The 23,666-nt window shown below is 46.1% G+C and overlaps 1 protein-coding gene across 1 annotated transcript in view; it reads left to right on the top strand.

Annotated features, from left to right (window-relative positions):
- Window positions 1-23,666, top strand: part of CCDC60 (coiled-coil domain containing 60) — a 163,212-nt gene that overhangs the window by 93,998 nt on the left and 45,548 nt on the right. Inside the window, exon 3 of the mRNA XM_043557728.1 lies at window positions 14,903-15,073. Coding sequence (XP_043413663.1) covers window positions 14,903-15,073 — 171 coding nt within the window. The remainder of the gene's footprint in view (window positions 1-14,902; window positions 15,074-23,666) is intronic.

Raw genomic sequence — 23,666 nt, forward strand, 5'->3', positions numbered from 1 at the left:
AAAAAGACAGAGAGACAAAGAGAGAGACTCAGCTGGGACTCCATGCTGCTGCATGGTAAACAGAGCTGGAGATTACCAGGACTTGACCAAGGTAAAGGCTTAGCTCCCTCCAATAAAAGAGGTTTCCGTTCTGGAGGAAGAATAGGTATGGTGGCTTCATGGTCATGTAGGACCCAGGTTCCTTCTATCTTTCAATCCACTATCCTTAGCATTTGTTTCCATCTGCAAGGTTTCCTCATGCTCACACAGTGGCTGCTGGTGCTGCAACCATTACGGCTAAGTCTCAGGCAGCAGGAAGGAAGAAGGGGGAAAAAGGCCAAAGGGCACATGCCCCCAGCTGTATTAACATCCTTCGAAGAGTTTTCCCAGAAGCTTCTCCCAATGACTTCCACTTGTATCTCACTGGCCTGTCCTATCTGCAAGGGCAACTGGAAAGCACAGTTTTGTGTGTTGTCTTGTTTTGTTGGTGTTTTTATCGAGGCATTTGGAAGCCCAAGAGAATGTGGTCTGTTACTAAGGAAGGTGGGGAAATGGGTATTTGGTAGGTAACTGGCACTTTCTGCCATTAGGAGGAAGGAAGGGAGGTAGGGAAGGAAAACCAACAAGTGTTGATTGCCCACGCTCTCTCTCCCAGGCACGGTCTTTAAGGAGCCCATAGTCAAATAGGAAAAGCAGACCAAAAATAGACAATTGCCATAGAGTGCGATAAGTGCGATAATAATGAGAAGCACAGAAGCACCAGAAGCCAGGGGGAGGGGCACGGAGGAGGTACTTGAACTAGCCTGGGGTTAGGAGAGTGGGGGAGTGTGAGATCGAATGGTCAACACTGGACAATTCTTCCCAAGTCTTGAAGGACAAATAGAAATCAGCCAAGTGAAGAAGCAGCAAAGGGCACTGCAGGAGGAAGCAAAATCATGTGTAATGTTCAGGGGTAGGGAGACGCAAAGAAATGACTGGTTGAGTGGTTAAAGACTAGCAGGCAGGAAACTTTTCCCTTCTTCCCTTCTAGGTTCTTGTAATAGGTCAGCTTATAAAATAGCAGAAAGCTTATTGTATAGAAGTTCGGCTTAAACTCACCTTTCATGAATAATTGAGACAAAAGCTTATGTAGTTCCCTATTAGGGTTATCGGAAATTACTAACCGCCCTATCTCACTTCTGTGACCTCGCCTGCTTGCTGAACAGATAACTTAGGATGCAAAACGCTCCCCCACCCCTTCTACCAAGATCCGGCCTAGGCAACACCAACATGTACAAAGTCACGAACTCACTGCCCCAGGGTATCTTAGGTGTCTAACTATGATTGGTCATTTTAAACCCTCTTAGGACAAAGAACTTTAAATTGATAGGTTCCCGCCAAAACTAACGTCTGTGTGTCACAATATAACTGGCTACCATGAAATGCTGTAAATTGTAATTGGTTAACTAAATAATGACGTACTCTGACTTGCTAAAATCCATATATGCTCACCGCTACCTTTGTTCGGGGCCATTCTCTGCATTTTTCTCCTTAAGATCAGGTTTGGCCCCGCCGTGAATAAAATCTTGCCTCGCTTCTGTTCGGCGTCTGGTGGTTTTTTTCCAACAGCACCCTGTTTCAGTTCTTAGGCTGGTCTAATAATTAAATTGACAACAGACAGAAAATAGGGGCAACAATGAAAACAAAACCCAAAACCATTTAATTTTGTACATACAGGAGCCCATAGAAAAAGGAGACTCAAAGAAGTGCCCACAGCAGGCAGCTTTTGTACCTCCTAGACAGACAACACATTTGTAAAGAATCGAGAACAAAGGGTTTGGGCGAGGGGTCGCAAATTAGCGGTCAAGCAGCAAGGGTGGTTTCCACAGCCTTCTCGGCCCTGAATTCCCTCTGTCTGATGGTGAGGACGCCTCTCTTTCTCTTGGCACAGCGGGGGTACCATGCACAAGGGAGAAGGATTTCCCACTCTCAGGGGAACAAAGGAGGGTCAAAGCGTCCTCCTTGCCCTGGCTGCATCTTTAAGTCACTTTAATTTAAAATAATCAATAAGCCACCTGGCGTATTCAGGAGTGGCATGCTCTACTTCCCTTCAAGATAAAGCCCATATCTTAGAGGACCTTGCTGTCATGGAAAAGAGTCTAGACGTGGTCCTCAGGACAGTGGAAAGCCATGGAAGGGTTTGGAGCACTCTGATGGGAATGGTGAGGTTTGCATTTTAGAAGGAGCACTGTGGCACAGGATGGGAAGGGGAAGGACCAGGAAGCTACTTAGAGTAACAGAGGCAACCAATGATGGTTTCTGGCTCAGATGGTGGCAACAGGAAGGGAGACAGTCAAGTGATATTTAAGAAGTGGGGTTCTAACTGATCACTTCCTGATCAGTTAGTGGGTATGAAGAGGCTGAAGGGGACAAAAGTAATGTCCCCATTCTACAGGTGAAACAAGCTGTGTTTTGCTACCCTAGAGCAACTCCCGAACAGCACACTTGTGGCCAAAGGAACCCTCCACGTTATGCCTTCTTCCAACTCAAATGGCACCTGCTAGCTACACGTGTACCGTGCCCACACTTCAGAAATGCCCCCAAGACTCTTACGAAGGAGCCAGAGAGAATAAAGCTGCAGCATATAAAATGGCATCCCCGTGTGAGGATCAAGCCCCACAGCCACGTTTTTCTTCTGTCTGCTTTATGAGCAAAAGGAACCCACACACCGGACTTCTTTGGGGGCTGAGTCATTCTGGAAGGACAGAATCTGTCTGAACCTTTTGATCTGAGAGGTGAAATCCCGACTGGGCAATTCTCCCATTGTTGGGCATTACAATTAGCAAATGACCCGGGGATGGTAAAGAGATGTTCGGATGTGATTTAATAAGAATGTGGTTGCAATAAGCCCTCAGAATATGTTTGCCATCAATTTGCTGTATACACAATATGCTACCAGTGCAATCTTTTGTGTATGCAGTTGACCTTTATCTCTGGCAATCTTGTCCTATAAAGAAGAGTGAAATCCTCCATTGCAAATCATTAGCACTCAGGAAATGGCTTTAATTTGCATGCTGACAAAGATATTAACTTGGGTGGTGGGGGGGGGGGGAATAACACAACACGTCCTTTTGTCTGAAAGGCAGTTCAAAATCTGTGTTGTGACTACAGTTGACTGAAGTTCAATTACTGTAATAAATGTATTCCAAATTTCATCTCAATTGTATTTGCATTTTAATGAATGATTCTCACCTTCTTGTCAATTTGGCAGCCAGGCTAGATTTATTAAGTTATTGTATAAACAGGGCATTCTAATGCGGGAATTTAAATGCAAAATATTTGCTCGGCACTGCGTTTGAACTGGGGCCGCGTTATTAATTTGCCCGTACAGGTTGCCTGAAAATTCAAGAATTTAAGGATGGCATTTCAGATCCCTTCTTTCCATCAGGTGTGCTCTCTCCCCCTCTGAAATCAATACGTCTGGGTGGGCTGACAAAGCAAGGCATCAGCCAGCCAGACGAAGAGGGCTCTCCAAGTCTCCAGCCTCCGCAAACTGAAAAGAAACTGATTTATTTGCTATTATTTGAAAACAGTAAAATTTGTTAAGTGAAAATTTCCCGTGTAGGCAATTCCCGTCTTCAAGAGCAGGACATCCCTGAAATCGGATTGCCAGGAGTGTTTGTTCATTTTAATGTCATTCTGCCTTTCCCGTTGAAGCACTCCTGGCTTTATAGCCTCATATTTCTTGCAGGCAGAGACAGAAAATGTGAGTGAAAACCAGCTGGATGCAGAGACGTAATACCATTAAAAGTTGGTTGTTTTTTTTTTAAGTACATCTGGGCTGTTGGTTTTTAACAAAGTGATTTGCGGTGGTTAATCCTATGTCCCCCCCCCCCCCCATGATGGAAAGGGTGAACAAGAATTCCCTTTGCTACCCACCCCCCAGCTCTCCAGAACTCCCACAGCTTTTTGCAAGGCCCCTGTGAAAAGATCTGGGCTGCTTCTGACACCATTCAGTCCTATTTCTCAGGTAGGGCCCTGGGGATGGAGGCAGATTCAGGTAATGAGAGCCTCCCCACAAGCAGAATGCCCTCAAAGGGGGACCATGTCTGCTACTGATGTGCTTAAAGAACTTTCTGAGATGAAGTGATGACTAGCGTGTGTCAAAGTTCTATTTGAAACCTGTAGCAACGGAAACCAGCTTCTAACACAGCCAGTTCAAAGATCTCTTTTTGGAGAATGTTTTGTTTTATTTTGTTGGCTTGTTTTTAATAGGGGAAAGGGGACAGTTAGACTAACAATGCATCTTGAACTTCAATGTGTAAATGAATCACCTGTGGGTCCTATTAAAATGCCGATTCTCATTCAGGAGGTTTGAGTGGGGACCCAAGATTCTGCCTTTCTTTCTATCTTTTTTTTTAAGTTTATTTATTTATTTATTTTGAGAAAGAGAGAGAGAGAGAAGAGAGAGAGAGAGAGAGAGAGAGAGAGAGTGTGGGCGGAGGGGCAGAGAGAGAGAGAGAGAGAGAGAGAGAGAGAGAATCCCAAGCAGGCTCCACGAGGTCAGTGCGTGGAACCTGATGTGGGACTTGAACTCACCAAACTGTGAGATCATGACCTGAGCTGAAATCAAGAGTCAGATGCTCAATCAACTGAGCCACCCCGGTGCCCCAGGTGATGCTGATGCTGATGCTGCTGGTCCAAGGACCACAGCACTTGGAGTAGCAAGGAGCTACAAAGCATCACTCAAAAGGACGAACAGCTAAAGGTTAACAGACTTGTTACAAATCTGATGGGCCAGCTGTGTGGGTAAATCTAACACCCAGAAAAGGCTCTTCAACTCATCAGAAGATATCAGAAATTTGCTCAAATGTGTCATCAAGTATGCTAGATACTTCTCAGAAGGGGCTGTTAATTACTTTATGATCTAAGGTCTGTTCCGGACCATCTTTTCTCAGGTCTGAGGCAATTTCCTTCTTAATACCATATTTTATCATATCGAAAAGGAGCATTTTTTTTTCTCACATTTTAACATCTCTGAGCTGGAGATGTAATGTACAATTATATCTTAATTTAATTGGCCTGGGTTTCTCTTTGTGGTTCAAAAATAATAGTGTGTCTTATAATAGATAATGTATCGGTCAGCTATTTTCACCATAATGCTATGTAACGAGCTTCCCCAAACTCAGCAATTTTCAGTAAGTATTTCTTCCTTGTTCATGTGTCTGTAGGTTAACTGGGGTTTGGCCAATCTCGGCTGAGATTAGCTGAGTTCAGTTCTGTTCCCCATGCCTTTCTCATTCTTCTGGGTTCAGCAAAATAGTGGGTTTTGTTATTGTCATGGGGCCAACTGAACAAGCTTATTTCAAGCTTCTGTTCAAGTCATATCTGCTAACTTCCATAGGCCAAGGAAGTTACATGAAAGCCAAAAGCCAGGGGGCTGGGACGTACACTCCACCCTTGAATACAGGGAACAGGGGAATGTGAGCACTGACTTTATCTACTACAGGAGGTATCTTGGATTGGATAAAACATGGTCTAAAGGGGGAAAAGGTAAGCCACCAGTTTCTAGTCTGCAGGCCTAGAGGTGAACCCTACACAACATACAGCCTGGAGATATGCAAAGTCAAAGCTTTTTTTTTTTTTTTAAGTTTATTTTATTTTTGAGAGATACAGAGACAGCATGAGTGGGGGAGGGGCAGAGAGAGAGAGAGAAAGAGAGAGACACAGAATCCCAAGCAGGCTCCACGCTGCCAGCGCAGAGCCCAACACGGGACTCAAACCCATGAAACCACGAGATCATGACCTGAGCCGAAACCAAGAGTCAGACACTTAACCAACTAAGCCACTGAATCAAAGCTTTAGAAGCTTCCAGTTGAATGTGATTCACCTTGCAGCATGCAGGTGGAGAGGGAGAAATTCTGGAACCAGCCCTCCTGGCTTCCGATGCCTGCTCTGCCACTTTCCGGCTGTTACGGACCCTCATCATTTACTTACCCCTTTCCTTGTTTTCTCACCTGTAAATTACACTAACCTCTCAGGACGGTGAGCGAGTTGGCAATAATAATTATAGCTCTCACTCACGGAGTCCTGTGTGGTAGGCACCATAGTAAGCTCTTTAGGTCCACTATCTCATTTAATCCTGCCAAGAGCCCTCCGAGGCAAGAGCTAATATTTTCCCCATTTGAAAATGAAGAGGCTAAAGTTCAGAGAGGTTTAAAACCTGCCTGAGAGAGAGGCAAAGGTCCCATGCAGAGGCTGTCCCGTGCAAGCCTCACCATGTATTTACTGCTCCTCAAGTCTGAAGGGGCCTGGGAGAAACCTGGGCTTCCTGACTTCTGTCCCTTTGGTCTGAGCTAAGTCCTGCTGAGAACGCTGTTCCCGAAGTGAGCAATCTCCATTCATGGGATCACACACAGACTCCCGTACAGAGAACATATGTCCCTTAAAAATAAAAACCCATCCCCATGCACTGGATAAGAATATGTCACACTGGGTAGAGGAAACTTTCCATTTTATAATCGGCTGCTTCCTCCGCTTGCCTGATGCAGTTAATTATTTTACTCCCCATCGTTCCTCTTGCGATGTTAGCCAGGGGAGTTTTACAGCATGGAAAGCAGTGAACAGGAGGCCCCGGGTGAGTGGATTTAAAGGCGAATACTGCTCTTCCCTGCAAATAGCTCCCTTCACACAAATAGCCTGGTAATCAGCAATAATGATGGAGAAAATGTAGGGAACATACAAGGGAATTAAATGGGAATTTGCTGAAATATTAAGCATTTTTAAATGGGCCTCCACGGTACCATGGGAGTGCTTCGCAGCTCAATGAATGAACATCTTGTAGCCTGAAATTCCTAGAATAGACTGGTGTGTCTGACATGAGGGCCCAGACCCGCCCCACCCCCCACCCCCACCAGCTCTGCTCATCTCTCACCCAGGTCTTTCCAGAAGATCTAGCAGCTGGGAGTCTGGCTGCCTTGGATGAAAAGGGGTGGTAATTCCAACAGAAAACTTGATTCCTCAAATTGGCTAAGCTGGGTTTCCCTTTCCCCTGTTATTCAGGCATTCATCACTATCGGCACTTAGGGTCTTGTTACAGAGATGGCTTTACACAGCATGTCCTCCCTGTACAGATCCTTGAGAAAAATCGCTTCCTAGTTTCAGCACCAGGAATAAGTAGGCATCTCCTGAACAGCTTTTTAAAAATCGTACGGTCATTGGGAATCACATGAGGGATTGTATTTCCCTTTTTGCGTTAGCCACTAGGATGCTCAGGGCCAAATTGTGCACTACATCATGTGGTACAGGTTTGGTTTTAAAAATTTTTTTTTAATGTTTATTTTTTTTTTAATTTTTTTTAACGTTTTATTTATTTTTGAGACAGAGAGAGACACAGCATGAACGGGGGAGGGTCAGAGAGAGAGGGAGACACAGAATTGGAAGCAGGCTCCAGGCTCTGAGCCATCAGCCCAGAGCCCGACGCGGGGCTCGAACTCGCAGACCGCGAGATCGTGACCTGAGCTGAAGTCGGACGCTCAACTGACTGAGCCACCCAGGCGCCCCTAATGTTTATTTTTGACAGAAAGACAGACAGAGTGAGGGTGGGGGAGAGGGAGACACAGAACCCAAAGCAGGCTCCAAGCTCTGAGCTGTCAGCACAGAGCCTGATGTGGGGCTTGAACTCGCGAACGGTGAGATCATGACCTGAGCCGAAATCAGATGCTTAACCGACTGAACCATCCAGGCACCCCAATGTGGTACAGGTTTTGACACCTGTCTTATCTGATTTTTTGCCTTCTTGCTTTTCCTGCCTTTATCCCTTTTTTTGTTTTGTTTTGTTCTGAATTTTCTGCCTCTAATACTTTTTTGGAATAAGGGCATAAAGGAGTCAAACAAATCTCTCACCAACCTCTTAATTACAATTAAAAAATGCATAACTAAGACTCAGAGGTGAAGACTGTGAATCCTCCGAGGATGCGTTCACCTTTGCAATGCCAGTGCCCCGAACAGAACTTAACACGTTATAATCAGTGCCTGATGCAGAGTCTGACACTTAACAGGTGTCCAGCCTAAGGCATGCCACATAATGTTCAAGCCCTTTTTCTTTACTGTGGCATGGACCATCAATCTGCCACTTTTTATAAATTAATTTAAGAAGGACGTTGTTAACCCTCATGGACAAAGACAACACAGTGAGGCTGGCTGTCCCATGCGTGCCGGCCTAGATATCTGATCACACTATGTAATAGTTTGCTGGCATTGCCATAACAAAGCACCACCAGCCGGGTGGCTCAGCCACAGAGATGTGTTGTCTCACACTTCTGGAGCCTAGAAGTCCAAGATCAGTGTGTCAGCGGGGTTGGTTCCTTCTGAGGTCTGTGAGGGGGACTCTGTTCTATGCCTCCACCCAGCTACTCATGGTTTGCAAGCCGTGTTTGGTGCTCCTTCCTGTGGGAACATCACCCCGATCTCTGCCTTCATCTTCATATGGCTTCATATTCTCCCCATGTGCTTGCCTGTGTCCAAATTTCCCCCTTTTTAAAAAAAATGTTTATTTATTTGAGAGAGAGAGAGAGAGCGTGCACATGCATGAGTGGGGGAGGGGCAGAGAGAGAGAGGGGGAGAGAGAGAATCCCTAGCAGGCTCCACAATGTCAGCACAGAGCCCAAGGCAGGGCTCGGTCCCATGAACCATGAGATCGCGACCTGAGCCGAAATCAAGAGTCAGATGCTTAACCGACTGAGCCCCCCAGGTGGCCCCAAATTTCCCCTTTCTATAAGGACAGCAGTCATATTGGATGAGGGGCCCACCCTACTCCAGCATGACCTCATCTTAACTAATTGCATCAGCAGTGACCTTATAAGGTCACTTTCTGAGATACTGGGAGTTAAGGCTTCAGCCTGTGAACTGTGGGAAAACACAATTCAATCCATAATACATACCTTCCAGGATCTAGTTGGTTACAGGTTCTTCAGGGGAAGACAGAGGCTGTTGTACCATCAGACTGAAATCAGAGCCCAAAGCCCACCAAAGTGGCCAGGTCTGTCCCGTGTCAGTGGAACCCCCTCCACTGTTGTACACAGTAAACACACATGATGAGTCTTCTCCATGCCTGTCCCCACTCCCTGCCCCTAAAGACCATGGTGTGTCCTGGGACAGACAGCTTTCAGTGATAACCTTTCACTCCCTAAAGGAATCTAGAGGACACCAAGGGAGGTTTCATAGCTCAAGGGGCGCTGTGAATGACAATCCTCTCAAGTCAGTCAATGACAATCCTCTCAAGTCAAGTCAATCCTCTCAAGGACCCAGTGGCCCACAGATTCTCTAAAGTCAATGAAAGTGATTTCCAGGGAAGGCAGGTGAGACTTTCTAACGGAAACATCCTGACATTCTATAAAGCAGCACACTGGACCGCTGGACTCCACCCATTCAATCCACTGGGTTGAGACCCAGTGACAACAGCAGTACCTACAACACGGAGCTACTGTGAGGATAAATCAATTAATTCATGCATCCAGAAGTGAGGGGGTTGGGAGGGTGCGGCTGAGTTCTACCACAGATGTGAAAGCACATCACTGCCTAGTTCAATACAAAGGCCTCTTATCTGCATGATTTATTACGTACTTAAGTCTTCCTGAAGTCCAATGGCAGAAAGGGGCCTCTACAGCTCTGTTACTGCACAAGAGGATGTTAGATTGAGTGATTAGCAATGAGCTTCTTAATTAAAATGGTAAAATCTACTGCCTCCTGGAGTAGCACCCAGGAACAAGGCTGTGGGGAGGCAACAGGTGCCCAGAGCAGCAGTTTCTTCCTCCCCCCCTCCTTTCCTTCCTTCCCTCCTTCTCCCCCCCCCCCCCCCCCCACCTCTTTCCTTCCTTCCTTTTTTTAGAGCAAGACCATTCTGCCATAAATCTTAAAGAGAACACCAATATCTAAAGCAAATACAGGGGCGCCTGGGTGGCTTAGTCGGTTAAGCGTCCGACTTCAGCTCAGGTCGTGATCTCAAGGTCCGTGAGTTCGAGCCCCACACTAGGCTCTGTGCTGCCAGCTCAGAGCCTGGAGCCTGCTTCGGAGCTTGTGTCTTCCTCTCTCTCTCTCTGCCCCTTCCACCACCCTCTCTCTCAAAAATAAATAAAAAAAAATTTTTTTTTAATTTAAAGCAAATACAATATACCAGTAGCACACATGGATGGTGCAATATCACATTTTATCCAATGAAAATTAAACTTTCTTAATCTAACTGGACTTGCCCAGGGCCTTTGCATATGCTATATTCCCTTTACTTGAAACACTCTTCCCCCAGAAACCGGCATGACACCTTCTCAGCAAAACCTTTCGTGGATCAAACCTCCCCACCCCTGGCAGTCACTCTCCTCATGCCCCCACTTTATGTTCCTCCACAGCACTTAGCATACTGCCTACAGTTTACTTCGTTGTGCTTGTCTGTCTCCACTCCCCCTGGAATATGAGCTTCATGAGGGCAGGAATTTTGTGGCTCTTTTGTTTGCTGCTGTTACCTCAGCACCTAGAATAGAGCCTGGCAGGCACCCGGCAAAGCACTCGATACATTTTTGTCGAATGGTTGATAATGATGCAGCGAGTTGGGTGTGAATGAATGCAAATAAGGAATCTGACTCCATTTTTGACGTGTGACCGTTGACAGCTTTCAAGCGCCCCCCACTTCTTGCTCTTCTGTCCACGTCTGGGCAAGCTAATAAGAAAGTCCAGGCGCCGGAGGGAAGCTCAAGCCACAGACCAGGGACCGCTCACCCCAGCCCCACTCCCTGACCATGACAGAACCCTAAGCAGTGAACCTTCCATGATATCAGACCTGTTTGGGAGCCTTTCCTGCTCTGCCCAGAAAGCCTCATCACATGAGTATTAAGTCGCTTCAACACAGTTTTGGTGCATCTGTGGGGTCAGTTTCAACCTCCGAACCAAATTTTGCGCGAGGGGTCTCTGAGAAGTAACACAACAGCGGTTGCTGCCACATGAGCCTCAGTCCCCAGGTCAGCTCTGCATTTGTTGTTTGTGCTACAGCAAGAAAACCGTCATTTGTGAAATTAAGGGGTTGCCAATGGTAACAGTTTTCTCTTCACCGGGTAATCTTGCAACCTGAGGACACTCTTTGATGAGTGGATTCAGAGAAGCTCGAAAGCAAAACAGAAGCACTCTGTTGTTTCAAACACGAATTCCACATCCTATCAACCAGCTCGCATTCCTACACTTAAAAATAAAAGCCAGGTGGGGCAGACGTCTGGGTGGCTCAGTTGGTTAAGCATTTGGCTCAAGTCAGGACCTCACCGTTTGTGAGTTCGAAGCCCCGCATCGGGCTCTCTGTTGTCAGCACGGAGCCTGCTTCGGATCCCCTGTCCCCCTCTCTCTGCCCCTCCCCTGCTTCCTCACTCTCTCAAAAGTAAACAAACATTAAAAAGTATTTTTTAAAGTAAGTAAATAAATAAAAGCCTGGCAAAAGCACCTAGAACTGACAATTCAGGGCCAAATTTATCTGTAATGTGGTTTCACTTTGGGAAATTTTGTCTAAGAGGAAACTGAGAGATCATTTTGCTGTGACAAGAATATGAACTGGGCAGATAATGCCCGATCCCTGCCTGCAATCGGCTGGCTGGGTTGGACATGTGACATGTAGTGTAGACACTCAGAAGAGTTGACAGGAGCTAAGAAGCAGGGTCTAAGTTCAGAAGAAGATCACTGATGACCTGACACTGACATATTTATAAGAAACTCAAATACCATTATTTCGTCTCAGCTGCCATTGAAGCTAAGACACAACACTTAAAACAGAGTGAAATAAAAACACTGTCAATTAAATTAAGACAACGCTTGCTTATCCTTTAGAATTTTTACTTCCTAAAAATAGGGTGTCCTGATTTTTAAAAGCTCTTCTTAACTGTCCTAGACAATTTTTTATAGATTGCTCTCTGTTTGCATAAAAGGGGAAACTATAAGAGAAAATACATTGCTTAAGGTTTTCGTCAAACGTCTTCACATTTAGAGCCCAGCTCTTCTGAATCACACGGTTCCACTCCGAGTCAACCATTCTGGATGCAGCATTTCTTAAAAGGATGCTTTGCTACTGTCTCCAAGAGTCTCTTCCTAGCTGCCGACCCCCAGTCTGCAAATTTTGATATTGGCACTGTCTTGATTATAAGGAAATGTCAAGAAAGAAAGAAAGGAAGAAAGGAAGAAAGGAAGAAAAGAAAGAAAGAAGAAAGATGTTTCAGACTACAGCTCATGATCCAGTGGTTTTGTGATCTAAAACATTCAGGGGGCTGTTGTACGATCAGGCTGTTAGGAGTAACAACCAAGTTTGAGTGTGTAGGTGATAACAAACACAATACAACTGCCATCTGGCTGGCAGTGACTGGCAGACACACCCACAAACACGCTGAGATGTGAAAAGTTGTGCACTGCACAACTGGTCAATGCGAGAGAAATGGCAGGAAACGCTTGTATAAATGGAATTGATCTGGTGTATAACAGGATGTTCTGTGGGTTCTGTATTGTTATTAGCTTAGAAAACTGTTCATGAAAACTCAAACATTTGCAGATTCCTGAAGCATTTCTAGAAGTTCTATTTCTAGCAACTCCCAGATCGGGGCTCACTTCCGTCCAGACCCCAAGGCCCTGCACCACCTGTTCCCTGCCAGTGTTGCCAGCTTTAGCTCTGGCCACTCTCCCACATTCCTTCTGTGCTCCAGCTTTTTAAAGATTCTTGTACTTTCCTAAACGGGCCATCTTCAGACTCACCTGTCCTAGTCCATTCCAGCTGCTATAACAAACTACCATAGGCTACGTGGCTTGTAAACAACAGAAATTTATTTCCCACAGTTCTGGAGGCTGGAAGTCTGAGATCAAGTGCACACATGGTCAGGTCCTGGCGAGGATCCTCTTCCGGGTTGTAGGCTGCTGGCTTCTTATTGTATCCTCACAGGGTGGGCAGTAGAGAGAGGAAGCAAGCTTTCCCATGACTCTAATAAGGATACTAAGAATCCCTTTCATGAGGGCTCCTCCCTTCTGACCTCATTTAATCCTAATTACCTCCCCCAAACCCTACCTTCTGATACTATCATGCTGGGGGTGGGGGATAGGATTTCAACACGTAAATTTGAAGGGGACACCAATATTTAGTCCCTAACACACCTCTTTACATTTACAACTGCTATTCCATCCACTCGTATGCCATTTCCCATGTTTCCTACTGGTAAATTCCTACTTATCCCAAATGTCACTTCCTCCAGGAAGCCTTCTTAGATTTCTCTAGGTTCCTGTAGCTCTTTGCACTGGAGTGTTCAGAGTGTATGTTTCTGGGTGTGCTTCCTCTATGATACTATGAACTCTCTGGGGGCAGATGCCTTGTCTTATTGCTTTCTGTAACTTCAGTCTCCTCACAGGTGTCTAGGCTAGCAGGTTTCCAGACAATGCCCACCAGAGAAATAAATGAATGAAAAGTTATCACTGTGAGATGCAATTTGAAAAATACTGGAAAAGCCCCACCTCCTGCCTCCCAGCATTTTCCCAGTGGACAATACAAGAGTTCACTGCTGAAAAGAAAATGCCCTCAGTAATACCTTAATTCTTCCTAGAAAAGGAACAAGGATTAATTGGTCACATCAGAATCTAACCATGATAGCTTGCTGAGAATATTCCCATCCAAAACTGAGAGCAAGGGAAAGACAGGAGAGGGAAAGAGGTACTCAGAAAAAAGGAAAGGAGATGTCACTTCATCCAGAAGATGTCTCCAACTACCCCCTGGTCTGAATTCGGTGCCCTCTTCCTACAAAGCTCAGAGTCCTTCCCACCGCCATCTTTCTGCGTCATCACTGACTTTCCATGTACTCTTAGAGACCCAGGGTCCTGTTCATCACTGTGTCCCCAATGGTCAGCACAATCCCTAGTACACATTGGTTGTTCAACAGGGATTTTATTTATTTTTTTTTTTAATTTTTTTTTCAACGTTTTTATTTATTTTTGGGACAGAGAGAGACAGAGCATGAACGGGGGAGGGGCAGAGAGAGAGGGAGACACAGAATCGGAAACAGGCTCCAGGCTCCGAGCCATCAGCCCAGAGCCTGACGCAGGGCTCGAACTCACGGACCGCGAGATCGTGACCTGGCGTTCAACAGGGATTTTAAGAATAAAACTGAATCTCAGAACCAATCTTCATGCCTGGGGAAACATGGCGGTGGTTCAACATGGTGCCTGACAACTTCCCAGAGAGTCAGAAGACAGGGGGACAGACCGAGAGATGTGTCCACTCCTTCTCCAGCACAGTGCTGCCGAGTTCCAACCCCAAGGTGACAAGTGGCAAAGTCGGGGGAGTTGTGTGGACCATCAGGCGCAGAATGTCTTGGCCAGTATCAAGACGTCTGATCAGAAACCAGTGGCTGAGTCAGCAAGAAAAGAATCATGAAGTCTCAACTTATGTCATCTAACACAACAAGCCCCCGTAGACCTTATTCACTCCACTTCTGCAGCCATAGGAAAATGTGAAGCAAAGGTGAGCACTTAGGCAAATCTGAGAGAAGGCAGCCTTGGCCAAGGGGCCTGGGCCTTACAGTACTGATCTGCTACTGATTATCATGGACAAGCCCCTTTCCATGCATGAAGGTATCTGATCCTGTAGGGTGCAGATTATTATGCCCATTTCATAGCTCCTAACAGAGTACCTGGCACATAGTAGGTGCTCGATAAATATTTGTTGAATTGTGGAGTGAGGAAGGAACTGAGACCAGAGAGGTTAAATATTCAAGGTCAGGTCCATCTGACCCCAGAGTGCCAAATGCAAGAAGGCTCCTGCCCTGCAGGTAGGAGAGTGCCCTTCAGAGATGCTTAGTCCCAGGACAATACAGCATCATCTTAATGGTCGGTTCAACTCTGTTGATGTCTCTCCCTCCCTCTTCCTCCCACCCCCCATCTCCAGCATGCTGATTCGGTTGGTGAAGACAGGCCGCGGCTACTTTAGCATGTTGCAGGAGGAGAGTGCCTTGAAAAAGAAGCAACAGTACCTTCAGAAACTGAAAGAGGAAGAAAGACATAAATTCCAGCCAGCCAAAAAGATCTCAGAAGTCCACTATGGTGATATTCTTTTGACGTAAGTAGATGGCGGTAGCTACAGTGTCCACAGTCCGGGGAAGGGCCACGCAGAGTGAACACCACCTGGTTGGGCTGAGGGATGGCAGCCGTCTCAGACTGGAAGCCCCATCTTGGGGTGTGGCGTCTGACCGTTTCTTTTAGTCCGCTCCAACCTACCTGTCAGCCTCACCTTCTGGTACCCAATGGAGCATCTTCTACCACAGATACCTGTCCGCACGTCTGATGCCAAGAGCTATACGAGAACTCTTGCTGGTCCCCAAATATGCCTCTTTCCCTCTCTTTACCAGGCTTGCCCTTACCTCTAGGGCTTTCCCCATGCTGTTCCTTGGGCCTTAAATACCCTTCCCCACATCTTCTTCCAACTGAAGTTCTACTTATCATTAAAGCCCAGCTTAAATGCTACCCTTTCCTGACACTTCCTGGATTTCAGCCCAACCCCCTCCAGACCTCATTTGGACTCAGGGTTCTGGTAAGGTGTTTGTGTGCTGGTTCACCTTAACCCACGTCAATATCTCTATTCTAGGCCTTCAGCTGCATCCCCAAATCCTAGCTCAGTGTCTACCCAAAACAGGTGCACAAGAAATGTTTGTTGGTTTGTTGAATACAGTAGCCCCCTCCTTCCATTAAAAAAGGTCTTTCTCTGGTTGGGAGAGGACCATCAACAGACTGGCCCATTATGAAATGTCCATTCACATTGATAATAGCAACAGTGATGATGACAGTGACAACCACAACAATAATTATGAGTGTCTACTATGTGCTTTATGCATATCTTCTCATCTAAATTTCAAAACATTCCTTACATAGGTGCTATTATTACCCCCTTTTTACAGGTTAGGACAAAAGTTTAGAAGTGCTCACCTAGTTCCCCCGTGACTAAGGTCCTAAGTTAGAAAGCATCCTTGAGTCCCAATTTTTGAGTGACACCAAAATTCCTAGGCTGTGCCATTCTGCATGGACAGACTCCTGGGATACATAGCTTGTGCAGACTGAATGAGGCACAAATCAGGATGGAAAGGAGGTGCTGAGGCAGGCAGAAAGGAAATATGTGGTAGAAATGGACTGCCCCCGGAGCCATTGTCCTATTAGAGCAGTAGTGGTCTCAACCTTGGCTACACATTAGAATTGCCTGGGCAGTTTTTAAAATACCAGTGCCCAGGGAAAGATGGCAGAGTAGGAGGACCCTAAGCTCACCACATCTCAAGGATGCAGTGAGAGAGCACAAAATAGCAATGCCCAGGGTGCTTCCCACACCAATTATGTCAGAATCTCTGGGGGTTTTACCTGGACAAAGTATTTTTTAAAGTTACCCGAAATGGGGGTGCTGGGTGGCTCAGTTGGTTGAACGCCTGGCTTTAGCTCAGGTCATGATCTCACGGCTTGTGAGTTCAAGCCCCATGTTGGGCTCTGTGCTGACGGCTCAGAGCCTGGAGCCTGCTTCGGATTCTGTGTCTCCCTCTCTCTCAGCCCCTCCCCTGCTCGTGCTCTGTCTGTCTCTTTCTCTCTCAAAAATAAATGAACATTTAAAGTTCCCCAAGATGATTCCAACGTGGAGCCGAGGTTGAGAGCCACTGTGCTAGGGCTTCAGGGACCCAAATTGCCAGGTTGCAGGCTAAAGAGCAAACAGAATCCACAGCAGATACCCCCTCTCCTCTGCAACATGTCCCAAATTATGTTCTTTGCAGTGTTAACTCAGAGAAGTACCAATATGTGCTTCTCAAAAACAAGGGTCCTATCAGTGAAATCCTACAATGTGTGACTTTTCTGCATCTGGCTTGTTTCACTTCCCAGAATGCTAATGGTCGGGGATCTCCTTAAAGCTCAAGGTTCCAGGTGATAGATACAAACCCCGAGTGCAAGACTATGAGAGGCTGGTACATTTGTAGATACTCTTTCCTGAAAGTGCAGCCCTTGGGAATCCCAGCTTATTGTAAGAAGGGCCTTTTCTTTGATGCCTCATTTGTGCAGACCCTGGGCTATGGTTTCTCTCCTCCTTGCCCTGTGTGCTTTTTTTTTTTTAATTAAATTTTTTATTTTATTTTATTTTATTTTATTTTATTTTATTTTATTTTATTTTATTTTATTTTACTTTTACTTTACTTTAGAGAGGGAGAAAGAGAGTGAGCAGGGGAGAGAGAATCTTAGGCAGGCTCCACACTGGGCACGGAGCCCCACAGAGGGCTCCACCCAAAACCCTAGGATCATAAACCTGAACTGTAATCAAGAGTCCTATGCTCAACCGACTGAGCCACCCAGGCATCCCCTTGCGTGCTATTTTAGAAGGAAAAGTTAACCTTTTCTAAATTGGTAAATGTCGTTAACACCAAGTTAGCACCCATGCTTGCTTACATCTCTGGCTTTCATTTTGGCTCAAAGATTCCCGCTTGGTGTCAGCTCTTTGCTTTTTTTCCTTTTTTTTTTTTGCTATTTTGTTCAATGTTCTTGATTATTTTTACCCTAAGGGTCGATCCAAATAAGCTAGCCTGCCATTTGTGCATTCATTTAGTAACTCACTTATCCATTCTAAAATGAGATAAAATATTTAAGATTTATCATCCCCATGCCATGCCTTTTAAGGAGGGGGCATCCCAAAGAGAAGTCTTTTTAAGGGGAGCAGGGAGTATTTAAGGGAGTATGTAGATACAGAGAAAGAGCAGAAGTGCTTCACCTAAGAGGCAGAATGGAGACATCCAGAAGACTCACCAAGACTGTGAGCAGAAGGGACCTTTTAGAGGACAGAAAAGAGAAAAGGCAGCCACCACTAGGAGAGAACAGAGATGTCTATAAATTTTTTTTATGTTTATTTTTTGGAAAGAGACACAGAGCATGAACAGGGAGGGGCAGAGAGAGAGGAGACAGAGATGCGAAGCAGGTTCCAGGCTCTGAGCTGTCAGCACAGAGCCCAAAGCAGGGCTCGAATCCATGTGAGATCACTACCTGAGCCGAAGTTGGACACTTAACCAACTGAGCCACCCAGGACCCTCGAGAACAGAGACATCTAATGGAGATTTTCATGAGGTTCTGCTTCATAGTGTGAGACGTAAATCCATTTCTCTGTTTCCCTCCAAGATCTTCAGTGAGGAATCAATGGCCCCTTGGTGCAAGATATTCTTGGACCTTCATCTTGGCCATTGGAAAGTAAGTTTGGTGGTGAGAAGGCTACTTTGATCCAGGCCCCTTCTCACTGCACAACCAATCATTATATATTGAAGACCTACTACGTGCAGGGCCTCTGGGGGCATTGAGATATGAAAAGGATTAAGGGACAGTCCCTACCACATTCGGTAGGAGCACTGAAACAAAGCACCATGAGGATGCACGTGAAGGAAAAACACTCCTGCCATGTTTCCCCTTTACTGTGATGCCATGACCACACTCACAACACTTCTGACACCAGATGTGTGGGGTTTCTGCCCACACCAAGCAATTCTCCGTGACACCAGCTGGGTATCCTACCATCCAACCCAATTCTGACGCTATCTACCAGGAAGTAGCATCAGATCCCCCAGGTTAAGGGCTCGGTCCCACAAGACTGTCCCCACATCGCAAGCCCCATGCTGTCACCTGTACTTCTGACTGGCTATAAATCAGGGTTCCCATGACCCCCCTCCTCGGGTGTGATCACTTCATAGAGTGGCTCACAGAACTCAGAGAAACACTGACTTACATTTACCAATTACTTATATAATAAAGGATGCAGGTGAACGGCCAGACGGAGAGGTAAATCAATAAAGAGGGTGAGGCCTGGAAGTGATCCAAATCAAGAGCTTCTGTCCCCCTGGAGTTGAGGAGTGCCACCTTCCTGTAATGCGGATGTACTCACCAAGCCAGAACTTTTGGGATTTTTATGGCGGCCTCACCATGTAGTCATGATCTATCATTAACTCAATTGCCAGCAGGATGGGGAGTGGGGCTGAAAGTTCCAGGCTTCTAAAGGAGATGGCTTGGTCTTTCTGGCGACCAGCCTCATCCTGAAACTATCCAGGAGCCCACCAAGAGTTGCCTCATTAGAACAAAAGACATTCCGACCACGCAGGAAATTCCAAAGGATTTAGAAGTTCTGTGTCAAGAACCAGAGTCTAAGACCAAATATTAGAACAAAATATCTTCCTAGTGCTACTGCCACTTAGGAAATGACAAGGATTTTAGGAGCTCTGTCCCAGAAGCCAGGGGCAGAGACCAGTAGATACGGCTTCTATTGTCTCACAATGTCCATCCCCTCCTGGTTAGGGGGTGAAAAGACAGACTGTATAGAATCCCCAGAAGTATGATTCGTGAGCAGGATTTTTAATGCTGAATAGAAAGAGACATGGTTAGACACAGCAGTATCAGCCCACCAGAACTGCCGGTGGCCAGCATTTCTGATTAGGAAGGCCAGGGCTGAAAAAGGAAGGTGTTGATGGTGTCACCTTTTGACAAAGTCAGCAACATTATCTTCAGAGTGGAAAAAAAAAAAAAAAAAAAAAAGCAAGCAAGTCATGGCCTGAGCCACCCGCATCCAGCCACCCACCGGGCTACCAATGAAGGATCCTCACGGGATAGGGGCACATGATAGACAGAAGGTTACTCAACGAGTAAGGGGGTTCTTACTCTTTCCACGAGGGTTCCAAGAGTTTAGTGCAAAGTCTACCTTCCCTGAGCCTGATGGTGCTTAGAGTCTGGTACTCCCAGTGATACTAGCCAGCTGGCAGGCTTTCCCTGACAGAGAAGGAATGAACTCATGGCTTTTTTTTTTTTTTTTTTTTAACAAGCTGCACTCAGATGAATGGGCACAGGAACAGGCACTGGGGAAAGGGGAAAGGAGTCTATTAAAGATTCTCCTGCAGCTATTTAAATAGTTCTGTTGCCACGTCTCCCTTGTTTGGATGGGGTTTTAATCCATGGTCATAGAACACAATTCTCTCTTCTACCATCCATGTTTCAGTGTGCAAGACATGGTTTATTTAAAGTTTAATAAGTTTAAATATGCATGAGATCATCCTTCTCACAGACATTGGTCTCGCTGTGTCTTATCTGGTGGATTCTATGAGCTGCACAAGTCTGGTTATTAAAATAAAACTGGAGGCCATGACTGCAGTGTAGCCATCAAATGCAGGTGGGGAAGCAGGGGTTATAAAATAGCACTGGGATTCTCCATACCAGTACAGGGTAGTGGTTAAGAGCACAGGACTCCCTCATACAACTATTTAACTTTGGGTAAGTCACCGTACCTCTCTGAGCCTCCTTCACCCTTACGAATGGTACCAAACTCCCAGGCTGGTTATTCAGGACTGAATGAAACTGCTTAGAACAGAGCCTGGTAAAGGAGACTCGCTCAGTAACTGCTAGCTATTATTATGCAATAAGGTGACTTTGATCTCTGTGGGCCTCAATTACCTAAAATCCTCAGATTTATGGCTAAAAATCTTAATTTCCAGGCAGGCTAGAAAGCATCTCTCATCTAAGAGCCAGGTGCTATAAATATAATTCCAATCACAGGAGTATCAAAAAGACAAGTGTTCGTTTAAAATACTTTTTTAACGAGGTATTTGATCTTGGGCATTATAAAAGCAGGAGAGATTATTCCCCCCTCCCCTCCCTGGATCCAAGACCATAGGATCAGTTCTTTCAGACAAAAGTTTTAAGTCTGACAAAGTAGGCAAAGGGAAAAAGGAAATCAAGCACGTCCCGAAAGATTTCTGCCTGCTAGCAGTCTTTCCCACTGTGCTCAATGACCTCGTTTTTCAGTTGCAAATTCAGCTGAAAAGGTGAAAAAAACAACGGGTAGAATTGTCTTGTTATTGTGGTTGAGAGGCGACAGAAAACCAGAGATTAAGGACTGTAACAGTTGGGTTAATTTCTATGTAATCTAAACCACTGGAGGACATGACTGAGCCAGTAAAACTGGGCAAGCCGATGTATTTGTGGTTTCCTCAGCTCTAGGGCTGAATCAAGAGCTCATGCAAGTGGAAATCAGGGGACCTGGATTCCGGTCCTATTTTTTTAGTTAACTCTGTGACCCCAGGGTTGTCCTCGAATTCTCAGGAGTAAGTAAATTCCTAACGTGTGTCCCCACTCCACCTCCTCTGCCCCCTTCCGCCTCATTCCCCCACCCACCACACACACTAAACCAGAGGGATTTTTTCAAGACATAAATTGCTCTCAGCTTAAAACCCTCAGATGGCTGCCATTCCTCACAGGATAAAGATCAAAGTCTGGGCAGGGGGCTACAAGACTCTGGATGGGCCAGTCCTGTCTTTCTCCCTCAGCCGCAGCCGCACATACTCCCCTACCTTCCCCCTCATGATATGTCCCCCAGAGGAGGGCTTTCCCCCATCCCATTCACCTACCTAATTCCCATTCAACCTTCTGATTGTTTACTTTTGTTCCAGTTACTGCTGCTGTGAACAACCATTCCCAAACTTAACAACTCAAGACAACAGGGGTGCCTGGATGGCTCAATGGGTTAAGCCTCTGACTCTTGATTTCAGCTCAGGTCTTGATCTCATGGTCTGTGAGTCTGAGCCTCATGTCGGGCTTGTGCTGATGCTCAAAGCCTGCTCAGGATTCTTTCTCTCCCTCTCTCTCTGCCCTTCCCTGCTTGCACACTCCTTCTCTCTTCCTCTCTCTCTCTCTTTCAAAATAAGTAAAAACATTTTAAAAAATTAAAAAAAGAAAAGAACTCAAGACAACAAACACTTATTTTGCTGACAAATCTGCTGCTTGATCTGGGCAAGTGGGGGGAAGGACTATCTCTACCATGACTAACCGCGGCAGCTTGAAGAGTCCATTTCCAACATGGTGCATCCACATAGGCCACAACTTAGAGCTGGCTGTCAGCTGTGCCCAGCCGGGGTTGAGACCCAGCAGCCATGGCTCCTCTCCCTATGAATCTCTTCATGGGCTGTCAGCTTCCTCACAGCGTGGCCACGGCTGGGTGCTAACAGTGAGCATCCTGAGACATGAGAAGGAAAAGCTGCGGTTCCTAGAGCCTGAGCCCAGAAACGGCATCACACCCATTTCTTTTTGACATGTTCTGTTAGCTCAACCACTCACAAAACCAAGATTCCAGGGGAAGGATACGTACGGCCATCTCTGCCTTGGAAGAGAGTCAAAGAACTTGGGGTATGTGGTTCTAAATGGCCACAACTTCCTCCAACGAGTATTCCCTGGCTCTGTCTCAGCCCAACTCCCTATTTTGTGCTGTCAAAGAACCATATACTCTTCCTACTCAGCCTTATCACAACTGCGTGTTTGGTCAAGCCCATTTCTGTCCCTAGACTCTAAGCTTCAGAGGGGAGAGTCTAGGTCTGTCTCGTTCATTGCTGTGTCCACAAGCCTCCAGCAAAGAGATGTTCAATAAATCCGGGTAGAAGTGAATAAACCAGGGAACCCGTCAATGATTCGAATCAATGGAGGGACTTAGACTGAGGCTCAGAAACTGAAAGGCTCTAAGGGAACTTGCACGTCCTGGGAAGCAATAAGGCAGACAAGGAGCAAAAAGCAGGCAACCCACTGAGAAGCCCACACTGAGGGTAAAGCAAGCAGCAACCTTGATCTTGGGTGCCACCTGACTCTTGCCAGCCAGAACAGGGACCCAGAGTGGCAACAACCTGCAAGTTTTCAGAGCCAAAACGTTTCCATTTTAATGTGAAATTTCCCAATGTTAAAACACAATTGATTCAGACATACACACACTTGCACACACACACACACACACACACACACACACACACACAGGCTTGTTAAAATGTGTCTATTGGCTAGATTTGGTCACAGGCAAAAAGAAATAAAAACCTATGACTCAGCCTTGCTAGAAAAAAAAAAGTATTTTACATAAATGAAATAATTTGCTCTATGATGGTGGAGAAAAAAAATCTAATATGGTATTAAATGTAATTTAATGTTTCCTTTTGAAAGAGCCTTTCTCAGGTAAATGTCCAGTGGTTTCAAAGATGAACTGCCTGTCTGGGCTATTTCTCCCTTCTCTAAGCAAGCCCCCTCCTCCCCTATCCCCAGATGGTGTCTGGCTTGGGAGGAAGCTTCCATATTCTCTGTGGGGGCAGGGCATGAAGCTCTGGTTTCCCATAGCAGCCAGCCTGGTGGCCGCAGAGGTATGCCTGGTTGTGGCTCATCTTTAGGGGCACACTTGTGCCCGCTTCTAAAGTTTGAGATCCCCCACACTTCATGGCTGGTTCAACCAACCAATTAGTCAGCAGTCTGTAGAGCTGGATGAAGCCTCTTTAAGGAAAGGACCAGAAACAGGAAACACTAACTCCAGGCAGTTCCTTGGCTGTGTCTCATGCCTTCATTTCCACTTCTCATCATCCCCATGGCCAGGCTGAAGTCACCTTCCTCTCTCAGGCTGGAATTATGCAATACCCCTAACTGGTCTCCTTGCCTCTGGCCTTGCCCTCCACCCGCCCCCCTCCACAGATCACTCTCAAAATAGCAGCCAGAAGGATCCTTTCTGAACACAAGTCAGACACATCTTCTTTTGGCTCAAAATCCTTTACTCTCCTTCTCATTTAGAGAAAAGGCCCAAGTCCCCTGCAAGACTAGCTGCAAGGCCCCTATTCTCTCCCCCGCTCCTCCCCTTCCCCTCCCTGCCG

The sequence above is a fragment of the Prionailurus bengalensis genome, chromosome D3, assembly GCF_016509475.1.
Source record: "Prionailurus bengalensis isolate Pbe53 chromosome D3, Fcat_Pben_1.1_paternal_pri, whole genome shotgun sequence".
Taxonomy (NCBI): Eukaryota; Metazoa; Chordata; class Mammalia; order Carnivora; family Felidae; genus Prionailurus; species Prionailurus bengalensis.